An 11,960-nucleotide genomic window follows, 5' to 3' on the forward strand; every position below is an offset into this window, starting at 1 on the left:
ATCAAGAGAAAATTCATGTTAAGCTGTCTTCAACAACTGCCATCGGCACCTAAACCTAGTTGTAGGCTTGTAGCCCATTACTGATACATCTATAAAGGAAACAACCATAGGTACTGCCAAACCATTCTAGTGTTAGGATCTCTTTGGCTTTATACAAAGGGCTGCGATTGCCTTTGTTATCTTTGATGATTAAGTCACAGTACTTACACGTCGTAGTGGCTTTATAACATACATAAATTTCTAGATAAGTTAATGCAACAATAGTGTAATCCACGAGTGGGGTTTGGAAAGGACCTTCCTCTACTGGTGCCCTTATATTTGGATACATTCCTTATATTTTAAAATCAAAAACCTATGCCCCCTATACCAATGAAAATTATACCCACACAGCTCACCATGAGGTATATCTGAAATTAAGTATATTAAAATATAATTATTTAAAAGTAAATTAAAATTACAAATAAGAAGCTTTTATGTATTTATTTTTCACACATTTGATTAAAATGGAGAAAAATATTTTGAAACATGTATCATTCAAAACTTATTAATAAGAAATGAACACTAGTTACTCAATAATATATACCGACAATTAATAATAATTTTCCTGCACTTTAAATATGTAAGTTATTTGAACTTTTATTATGGATATAAAAGCTTTTTAAATATTTATTAACACAATTTTTATTATTCTATTAATTTTTTACAATAACCAAATGTTTAAGTAAATATTAATTATATGTTGCCTCTGAAAATTTTCTTTCAAATAAAACAAAATTAAAGAGCTTACCTTAATATTTATAAACGATAATTGATTCCATAAAAGAAAAGAGAACAAAAGTGAATTTGCACGCTGGTGGCAATGTAGGTGGTCCACGTAGAATATTATTACATCATAGAGGACCGATTGTGCTATTCAGTAAAAGCTCATTGATTGCATGCATGACTTATCATGAAATGACTAAGATGCCCTCAAAATGAATTTTAATCTTAAAATGCTACTCCCTCCGGATTAAAAAAGGTGTTCACTTGGCTTTTTTTTTTTGGGTCAAAAAAGTATCAACTTATTAAATCAAGAAATAATTAATCTTTTCTTTTCAAATTTGCCCCTATTAAGTGTTATCTGATTAAATCTCAATGTTTATTTAATTAGAAATAATTTAGTCAATTTGTATATTTTTTCTTGGAGTGAATAATTTCTTAATGGGTGTGCAAATAGCTAAATCGACCTTTTTTTTTATTTTTTATCCGGAGTAACATGTCGATCCTGTCGGATCACTGACTCTTCTACTATATATATATATATATAGTTCAATAATATTTGGCAGATCCCAAAGACTGATACATTGCCCGTAACATGGTGGACCATTTCTTTAATTAGTAAAATAAATAAAACAAGCAGTAATTAGAATTTACGTGTTATGGTGTTTTGGTCGTGGATTCTTTGCATTACCGAATTCTAGAAAATTAAGTTATGGCCTTTGCGGCTATGACGAAGATATTGCGGAGGATACACTGTGCAGGTAGACCACGCCAATTATCTCTTCTAGAAATCTTCCCAATAAAGCCAAACACGCCTATTATCAATTTCACCGTCCATTTTTTGTCCCCTTCAAATCCCAACATCACATCTCATTACTCCATCTCCATCTTCACTGCTAGAACTTCAATCAAACAATGGATTCAGTGTCATCATCCGAAATTGAATATGAGGTACCAATGTTTTTTCGGGTCTACAAAGATGGTCGTATCGAAAAGTTCAGAAAACATGACTTTGTCCCTCCTTCCGACAATCCAGTCACAGGTGTTCGATCCAAAGATGTCGTTATCGTACCGGAAAACAACGTAATTGTACGCCTTTACCTTCCTAAAATCACCCAAAACGACCGGAAATTTCCACTACTTGTGTACTTTCATGGAGGTGGATTTGCGATTGAATCAGCGTTTTCGACTTACTATGATAGTTATCTTCACTCAGTAGCTGCAGAAACCAATGTACTTGCCGTGTCGGTTGAGTATAGATTAGCCCCAGAACACAAAATTCCTGCGTGTTATGATGATTCTTGGGCTGTCATGAAATGGGTCTCTCAGCATGCCAATGGCGAACAAGGAACTGAACCGTGACTGAAAAGTCATGCTGATTTCTCCCGAGTTTTCTTGTCAGGTAAATGGGAGGCTCGGGTTGGGTCAAATTGAACAGAATGAAAATGGATCAAATCAGTAAATGAGTCACAACCCAAAATCGATTACTGGATTGGGTCAGGATTGGCAAATGACAAAACATAAATCAACCCACCCAAATTGATCCAATATTCATTCTTTTTTATGCCTTTTGACAGGATTTAATTTGGTGATCACTCAACTAAGTACTAGTTATTATCTCAGAAAGTTTGGAATTGAAAGGTTATTATCTCATAAAGTCATTTCTTTGTTGAAATTGGAATTGAAAGCTGACTTTATGAGGTAATAACTATATTAGCTGAGCTACAGAAAAAATGAAAACTAATACTATATTTTTCTTACTTGTTTAAGTTCTTTCATGTGTACATAATTTGCAATCTTCATATTTGATTATGTATATTGGGATGTAAGTTGCACTTTGATCCATCTGGCTACACTATTTTGACTCGTTTTCACCCAATAATTTTGAAGTTTATTTCGGGTTCAACTTGATGGGTTAAGTTAGCAATGGCCAATAATTCAACATGTTTAAAATTTGAGCAGGTTGAATGAGTTTGTAACTAAATATGTGTGTTGATTTTGCCAGGTGATAGTGCTGGAGCCAATATTGCTCATAACATGATGATGCGAGCAAGTGTAGATGACGATAAACTTGGAGATGACTTAAGGATTGTTGGAATGGCATTAATTCAACCCTTTTTCGGGAACAATGAGCCTGGTAGAATTTGGTTGTATTGTTGCCCCGAAAATCCCAACGCGGATGACCCGAGAATCAATCCAGCAGCTCATCCGAGTTTGTTATCGAAGCTTGCTTGCTCTAAGATTCTGATATGCACTGTGGAGGAAAGGATTTTATCAGAGACAGAGGGTGGACATACTATGAGGCGCTAAAGAAATGTGGATGGAAAGGCCAAGTGGAGATTAAGGAATCAGAAGGGGAAGAGCATGTTTTCCATTTGGTTAAGCCAACTTGTGAGAATGCTAAGGACTTGATGAAATGGCTGGCCGATTTCTTTCAGCAATCAAGCTGAATTCTTGCTGTGTAGAACTTCTGTACTATTAATTCAGTTGTTTCCCTTTTCTTTTTTTGATCAAATAAGTCGATGTTGGATTCGTTTGTGCATGGGTGTTCACTTCAGGGAAGCATTATGTTTCACTTTATCTGGAAATGCAATAAAAGAAGAACTTAGCAGAATCTCTGATTGGCAATGAATTGGGCATGATCTTATCGTGCCAATTCTATTAACGCCATCATAGTAAGTTCAGTAATGAGAAATATTATTATTATTTTATTACTATATAGAAGCACGAGTTGGGGTCCTTTTTCGTCGTCCGTTGATGGGCCCCATACAGAAAAGAAAAATTTGAGCCCCATATTAAACAGGTTCTAAAAAAAAAATTATAGATCCCATATATATTAAACAACAATTAATATTTAAAAAATAAATTGTGGGCTCATATTAAACACCAACCAGTATTATTAAAAAAAAAAAAAAGTGGAACGCACCACATCCAAACTTACGGGAAAAAAAAAGTAGATTCCATATTAACAAAATCAAGCAATATTAAAAAAAAAAAGTGAATCCCATATTAAAAATAAAAATAAAAATTGTGGATCCCATATATATTAAACAACAACTAATATTTTAAAAAAATTGTGGGCCCTATATTAAACACCAACCAGTATTATAAAAAGAAAAAGTGGAACCCATCACATCCAAACTCACGGAAAAAAAAACGTGGACCCCATATTAACAAAATCAAGCAATATTAAAAAAAAAGTGAATCCCATATTTAAAAAAAAAACCAATGTTAAAAAAAAAATTGTGGGCCCATATTAAACATCAACCAGTATTAAAAAAAAAAAGTGAAACCCACCACATCCAAAGACAAAATTGTAAAAAAAAAAAAATTGTGGACCCCATATATATTAAACAACAACTAATATTTAAAAAAAATTATGGGCCCCATATTAAACACCAACCAGTATTAAAAAAAAAAAAAAAAGTGGAACTTATATTAACAAAATCAAGCAATATTAAAAAAAAGTGAATCTCATATTAAAAAAACAAACAATGTTAAAAAAAAAATGTGGGGCCCATATTAAACACCAACCAGTATTAAAAAAAAAAAGTGAAACCCACCACATCCAAACTCGTGGGAAAACAAATGCACCCCATATTAACAGAATCAGGCAAAAAAAAATTGTGGGCCCCATATATATTAAACAACAACTAATATTAAAAAAAAAATTATGGGCCCCATATTAAACACCAACCAATATTAAAAAAAAATGAAAAATGGAACCCACCACATCCAAACTTACGGGAAAAAAAAAGTGGACCCCATATTAACAAAATCAAGCAATATTAAAAATAAAAAGTGAATCCCATATTAAAAAAATAAATAATGTTAAAAAAAAAATTGTGGGCCCATATTAAACACCAACCAGTATTAAAAAAAAAAGATAAGAAAAAAAGTGAAACCCACCACATCCAAAAATAAAATTGTGGACCCCATATATATTAAACAACAACTAATATTTTAAAAAAAATTGTGGGCCCATATTAAACACCAACCAGTATTAAAAAAAAAAAAAAAAAAAATGGAACGCACCACATCCAAACTCACGGGAAAATAAAGTGGACCCCATATTAACAAAATCAAGCAATATTAAAAAAAAAGTGAATCCCATATTAAAAAAACAAATGTGGGCCCATATTAAACACCAACCAGTATTAAAAAAAAAAAAAGTTGAACCCACCACATCCAAACTCACGGGAAAAAAAAGTGAACCCCATATTAACAGAATCAGGCAAAAAAAATTGTGGGCGCCATTTATATTAAACAACAACTAATATTAAAAAAAAAATATGGGCCCCATATTAAACACCAACCAGTATTAACAAAAAAAAAAGTGGGACGCACCACATCCAGACTCACGGAAAAAAAAAAGTTGACGCCATATTAACAGAATCAAGCAATATTAAAAAAAAAAAAAGTGAATCCCATGTTAATAAAACAAACAATTTTGAAAAACAAATGCTTAGAAAATCAAACAATTAAATCAATAATGATTGACTCATTGCCACATGCGTATCAACCCATTAGTGGGAGCAAATGAAATTATTGTATAGCAACATACTTAAAATACTTATATATTAAAATAAGATAGAATTTAAATACTTTTTCAACTTTTCCTTACTCTAATAAATTTGAAAAGACATTAATGTTTTAAAAGAAAAAATAATATTAAATGGAGATCAAATAATTAATAAGCTAAATTAGTGAAATTATAATTCTAATTGATGTTTCCTTAAAAAATCATGTAAAAAATAACATGACAAGTAAAATGAGTTAAACAAAAAATATTTACTAAAAATTAAAAAATAGTAGTTCTTCATGGCCCATATTAAACACCAACCAGTATTAAAAAAATAAAAAAAATAAAAAGAAAAAAAGTGAAACCTACCACATCCAAACTCACGGGAAAAAAAAAGTGGACCCCATATTAACAAAATCAAGCAATATTAATAAAAAAAAAAGAATCCCATATTAAAAAAACAAAGAATGTTAAAAAAAAAATGCTTAGAAAATTAAATAATTAAATCAATAATGATTGACTCATTACCACGTGCATATCAACCCATTAGTGGAGCAAATGAAATTATTGTACAGCAACATACTTAAAATTCTTATATATTAAATTAAGATAGAATTTAATTATTTTTTCATTTTTTCCTTACTCTAATAAATGTGAAAAAAGATTAATATCAAATGGAGATCAAATAATGAATAAGGTAAATTAGTCAAATTATAATTCTAATTCACGTTTTCTTAAAAAATCATGCAAAAGACAACATGACAAGTAAAATGAGTTAAACCGAGAATATTTATCAAAAATTAAAAAATAGCATTTGTTCGTTTAAATAGAAAGTTAATTTCTACTTTGTTTTGTTTCAAGCATGTAAAATTAATTTAATAATTTGAATTAGAATTATGCAAATCAAAATTTGATAAAAAATAGTAAGTATTTTACACTTTTAAATTAATCGAATTAAAATTGAAAGTATTAACTGATGCTTAAATATTGCTATTATTTTATCTCAAACAGAGGAAAATAGTTTTCTTTTAAACAAGTCTTCTGTTTTAAAAAGTATTAATAAATTTGCGTAGCAAACACGAATAAAATAAAGTTTTAGATACGGAACACAAACTACAATGTTATATTAATCGTATTTTGAACATAGAATATATATATATATATATATATATATATATATATATATATATATATATATATATATATATATATATATATATATATTATCACTATCTAAACACAACTACATATACATAGATATACTATAATACGAAGTGTTGGGCCCGTGCGCAGCACGCGCATAAGCCATCTAGTACTTGAATAGATAAATTGGCTAATTGTATAAGCTTGTAGCATATATAGTAGTAGAGAGCACTAATGCTAGCAGCACTTAGTATAGTAGTCCAAAGTTCAGTGCTAATGGTAACTTCGTGCGCCAAATAGCTGGTGAAATTTCTAACATTTCATTTTCATCTTAGGAACATATATGTAGTGGTAACAATTACCATAATTTATAGTCTGAAGAAGAAGAGAATCAGTGAGTACCAAAAATGTCTCTGTCCTTTAGAAACTGTTTAGTGATATTATTCGAATGCCGGCGGACTCTCTCTCCTTTCCGGTAGTGCCGACCGCCAGCTGAGGCGACAGCGTTGTTTGAAGAAATTTTTCGAGAACCAAGTACACCGGCCGACGATTATGGTCCAGCGAAGGAAATAGTTTTTGCGTGCAAATAGAGAGGGGGTAAGGAATGGGTTATTTTTTGTCAGGTTTAAAAAGGTGAGTCAATTTTGATAGCACTGTTACTCTAATTAAGACTTTAAAAATCCAAAGGCCACGATAAACTCATCGTCGTTGATCTTTCTCCACATATACTACAAGCCACAAGCAGTTGGCCTTATTAGGACCACAACATTAGGATATTATTTCCTCCGTCTCATAATAAGTGTCACTTTAGCCAAAAATACGCATATTAAGAAATTAATAATGCAATGTGAAGTTTAATAAATTATCCCCATATAATAAAAATAAATTACTTTTTCCTTTTGATTAGAGCATGCACAGGTAGTAATTCTTTGGACATTAGGAATCCAACAATACCAAGTTACTATGTGGCTTGTTCAATCATCATTTAGATGTTACTTTAACTTGTCATTTTTTGTCTAACAGTAGAGTTGGAAAAAACTAGCTAATTTATGTCTTGATTTCCTAAGGTGACACTTATTATGAGACAAATTTTTTTGGCTAAGGTGACACTTATTATGGGACGGAGAGAGGAATTAACAAGTGCACTACTACTAATAATTTGCTAATTATTCTTTCATAATTGTCCTTGGCTTTTGTCCAAATTAAGCCGTTTGCACTATAAGTATTGACTAACACATGAGGAGTCCGGAACCTAAATGACCCAAGAAAAAATAAAAGTGACCAAAGTAACCCCGGAAAAACTAAAGAGTCACCAAACTACCTTTAATGCACTTTTTTCGTACGATATATAAAAATGAGTTAACGTCGCCCATTAACATCCGTTACCCGAGTTTTTTTTTTTCAAAAAAATAAAATAAAATTACATCAGGCACTAATTTGTTGCATTACCCAACAAACTACACAAACCACAAGTTACTGGCGGGTCGAGTCTGGTTCGTTTAAAAAAATATTTCTGTGGCTTTAAAAAAAAATAAGTCTACCCATTTTTTTAAGGCCAAAGTCATAGATGGACCCCTGAACTTGTCCTGATTTTTCATTTAGACCCCTTAACTAAAACGTTGACTATCTGGACCCTCGAATATAAGATAAAATGTGTCATTTGAACCCCTCGTGCCAGCTGGGCACACGCGTGTAGTCCACTTGCAGTGACATGGAAAAATAGACTAGTGACATGGAATATTTTACCAATAAAAATAAGTCATGTCAACAAAAAAAAAAAATTTAAGAAAAATTAATTTTAAAATCTATTTAAATAATTTAAAAAAATCTGAAAAATCCAACCCATCCTCTCCGATAGCCCACTTCACCGCTGCCACTGTCTCCGCCGCCCCACCACAGCCGCCGCTTCAAAATCTATTTAAGTAATTAAAAAAATAGTGCCATTTTTTGTCGGAGATTTATTTAAATAGATTTTGAAGAGGCGGCGGCGGTGGTGGGGGCGGGGAGGCAGTGGCGGCGGTGAAGTGGGCTATCGGAGAGGATGGGTTGGGTTTTTTAATTTTTTTAATTATTTCAATAGATTTTAAAATAGAGTTTTTGTTAAAATTAATTTTTAATGATTAAAAATTTTAAAAAAGGAAAAAAAATTGGTAACTCACGCTCTGTTTTAAGCAGTGCAGTTCACGCGTGTGCCCAGCTGGCACGAGGGGTTCAAATGGCACATTTTATCTTATGTTCGACGGTCCAGATGGTCAACGTTTCAGTTAAGGGGTCTAAATGAAAAATCATGATAAGTTCCGGGATCCATCTATGACTTTGGCCTTTTTTTAAATTAGTGCGTTATGTAAATCTTGGAATTCTATATGTGATGGAAAGCAACTCTTGGAATTGCAAAGTAGTTTGTTGCATAACGCGACAAATTAGTGTGTTATGTAATTTTTTGTTTTTTAAAAAAAAATCTCGGGTAATGGATATTAATGGGGGACATTAACTCATTTTTATGTAACGCACAAGAAAGGCGCATTAAAGATAATTTGGTAAAAAAAAAAATCTTGGGTTACTTTGGTCACTTTTGTTTTTTCTTGGGTTATTTAGTCGCGTGACGTATGGGCTATGCTCACTTGAATTGTTTGTATGTATGGTGGCACTAATTTTTTTAAAGCAATCTTATTGACTTATTTCCAGACGTCCAAATCTTTGGTGTGTGTGTGTGGGTGGGGCGGGAGGGGGGGGGGGGGGGGGAGCAGTCGTGGACGTCTGGAGAAGAAGAGAATCAGTGAGTACCAAAAATGTCTCTGTCCATTAGAAACTGTTTAGTAATATTATTCGAATTTCGAACTGGAGAAGACGTCATTATTTGATGAATTGGTCAGTGTTGTTTCACTACAAATTTTCTTACTCCTATTATCCTATATTTTATAAAATATTTCTATAATTCTATTATTTATAGTTCTTCTAAATGTTTAAATTGAATTTTATTTTATTTTAAAATAATATCTAATCACTGTTGAGTGATAACGAAAGATAGGAGTACTTGTTGACTAGAAGCATGTTTGGATGGGCTTATGCGTATAAGTTAAAAAAAATAAGTTAAGATAGTCTAATTTTTTTTTTTTGACTTACAAGCTATTTTCAGCTTATAAGCTGTTTTAGATAAGTTAAGTCAAATGGACCTAATTATTTTTTTCAGCACAAAATAACTTTAAATGGATCAATCAATCACTCAAAAAAACTAAAAATAGCTTATAAACAACTTATAAGTCAATCTAACATTCATTACTAATCAACTTTGCATGTTAACAACCTTTTCTTTTTGTCTTCTAATTGGAATATAAAATTTCTAGGAAAGACAAACAACCAAGACTTTACCATTACCCAATTCTTGCTTTTTAAAAGCACCGACCACAGACAGCACTTTGGTACATACTAGTACACCAACCTTCCACTGCAACTTAGCTTTCAACCATGGCAGAAATACATCATGATTTTTTCCCATTGATTAGAGTTTACAATGATGGTCGAATCGAAAGGCTGATGGGCGAAGGTGTTGTCCCAGCTGAATTAGATCCTGAAACAGGAGTACAAATCAAAGACGTTGTAATTGATCCAGAAATTAACCTATCAGCAAGACTTTACCTGCCCAAAAATGTCGATCCGGTTCAAAAAATTCCCCTTTTTGTCTACTTTCATGGTGGCGGCTTTGTAATTGAATCTGCTTCTTCACCTACATATCACAAGCATCTTAGTATGGTAGCAGCTGAAGCAAAAGTTGTAATCGTCTCTGTTAATTACAGGTAATTGAGCTGAATTTGAGTGGACATGACTGAGTTAATAATCATTTCAAAAGATATTTAGGTTAAAATAGACTAAAAAACAGGTTAAAATCCAACCCTCCAATTTTTAATAAATTTTGAAAGCTTTATTTGTTCTTTTATGAGTATTGCTCCCTCCCCAATTCATGGGATATGGATTTATTAGCCACGAAATTTAAGAGAAAAAAAAACTTTAAAATTTATGATCTAAAATAAATTATATATATTTATGTGATTTCTAAATTATTTTATTAAAAGGATAAGTTTTGTGTTAAATTACTTCTACATATATAAATGTATATTTTTTGAGAACAGATTAAATAGGAAGGTATACACATAATTAGGACATAGCTAGTAACTTTTTAGCACTAATGGAATTTTTTTTTTATTATGAATATTTATAACATATCAAATTTCTTTAAAAAAAATTAAACATATTTTGATGAGATTTCTCATAGATCAATTTAGATTAAAAATCAGCCCAAATTTTGAATTGCTGAAATGAGGTAGTCTAAAATAAACTGAGCTAGTAAATAGCGAATCAACCTAGACGAGTTGGGTAAGTTATTATTTTATGGGCTAATTTTGATAACTCTAATTACAGGTTAGCTCCGGAGTACCCACTACCCATAGCTTATGAAGATTCATGGGTAGCTATCAACTGGGTCGCTTCACATGGCAAAGGTGATGGTAATGAGCCATGGCTAAATGATCATCCTGATTTCAATCGGGTCTATTTTGGGGGAGATAGCGCTGGTGCTAACATCGCACACAACATAGCAATTCGGGTCGGGTCGGAAAAATTGGATGGAATCAAACTTGATGGGATTTTCCTTGCCTGTCCATTTTTCTGGGGAAAGGATTTGATTGACGGTGAGGCAGAAAACTTGGGTGCCAAAAATTACATTGAGAAGCTATGGAATTTTATTCATCCTAAAAGCCCCGGGTTAGATGACCCGTTGATAAACCCGGAAAAGGATCCGAATTTGTCTAGTTTAGGGTGTGACAAAGTACTTGTTTATGTTGCCGGAAAAGATGCGTTGAGATTTAGGGGATTTTATTATAAGGAGGCGTTGGAGAAGAGCGGGTGGCGGGGTACAGTGGAGTTTGTGGAAATTAAGGATGAGGAACATGTGTTTCACTTGTTTGCTCCTACAAGTGAAAATGCCGTGAGTGTGTTGGAAAAGTTGGTCTCTTTCCTTAATCAGTCCAAGTTTTAATCATGGTATTTTTCATTTTTAGATTGTTGTTATTGTCCGCTGTGCTACTATGGGAACAAAAGAAATAAAGAAAAATATCTATATGTTTCTCCGTTGTTAAATTCAATTTGAGCTAATATTTCCTTCCTTTTAATTGTGTGGCTGTTTAATTTTGTTGACGTTAAAAGTTTGATCACTTTCAGTTGTTTCAATTAAAACTTAAGCGTAATTATTGATGAGTCATCCGGCACGATCAAAAAAAAAATTCAAGTGTCATTGGTTAATGACAATTACTGATTACTACTCCTTTTATCTTATTGAAATCTGTCGACTTTAGCTGACCGAAAGGAGCAGCACGTGTAAGTTGGTAAAAAAAATTATCGACTCTAATTTTCCCTGGTAGGAACTTTCTAATAACTTTTTTAACCGTAATCGTCTCAAAATTCCGCTTAGCCCCGTGACACAAAGTCACAAACTTCCTTCTGTTTATGAAGATTGGTCATTCATTGGCAAGTGCTAAAATGG

General features: G+C 32.2%; 1 protein-coding gene and 1 pseudogene across 1 annotated transcript; both read left to right on the plus strand.

Annotated features, from left to right (window-relative positions):
* The first annotated feature begins 1,404 nt into the window (after positions 1 to 1,404).
* LOC132599076 (probable carboxylesterase 12) lies at positions 1,405 to 3,373 on the plus strand (annotated as a pseudogene).
* A 6,376-nt stretch (positions 3,374 to 9,749) lies between these two features.
* LOC132599077 (2-hydroxyisoflavanone dehydratase-like) lies at positions 9,750 to 11,543 on the plus strand. The gene is made up of 2 exons (XM_060312303.1): positions 9,750 to 10,218; positions 10,841 to 11,543. Exons 1-2 carry the CDS (start codon positions 9,890 to 9,892, stop codon positions 11,454 to 11,456), a joined length of 945 nt encoding a protein of 314 aa, XP_060168286.1. The 5' UTR covers positions 9,750 to 9,889; the 3' UTR covers positions 11,457 to 11,543.
* Positions 11,544 to 11,960: the final 417 nt, after the last annotated feature.

The sequence above is a fragment of the Lycium barbarum genome, chromosome 6 (assembly GCF_019175385.1).
Source record: "Lycium barbarum isolate Lr01 chromosome 6, ASM1917538v2, whole genome shotgun sequence".
Lineage (NCBI taxonomy): Eukaryota > Viridiplantae > Streptophyta > Magnoliopsida > Solanales > Solanaceae > Lycium > Lycium barbarum.

Coding starts and splice junctions, on each gene's coding strand:
- LOC132599077 (XM_060312303.1), top strand. CDS start 9,890: ATGGCAGAAATACATCATGATTTTTTCCCATTGATTAGAGTTTACAAT. Junction 10,219..10,840: donor ATCGTCTCTGTTAATTACAG/GTAATTGAGCTG, acceptor CTCTAATTACAG/GTTAGCTCCGGAGTACCCAC.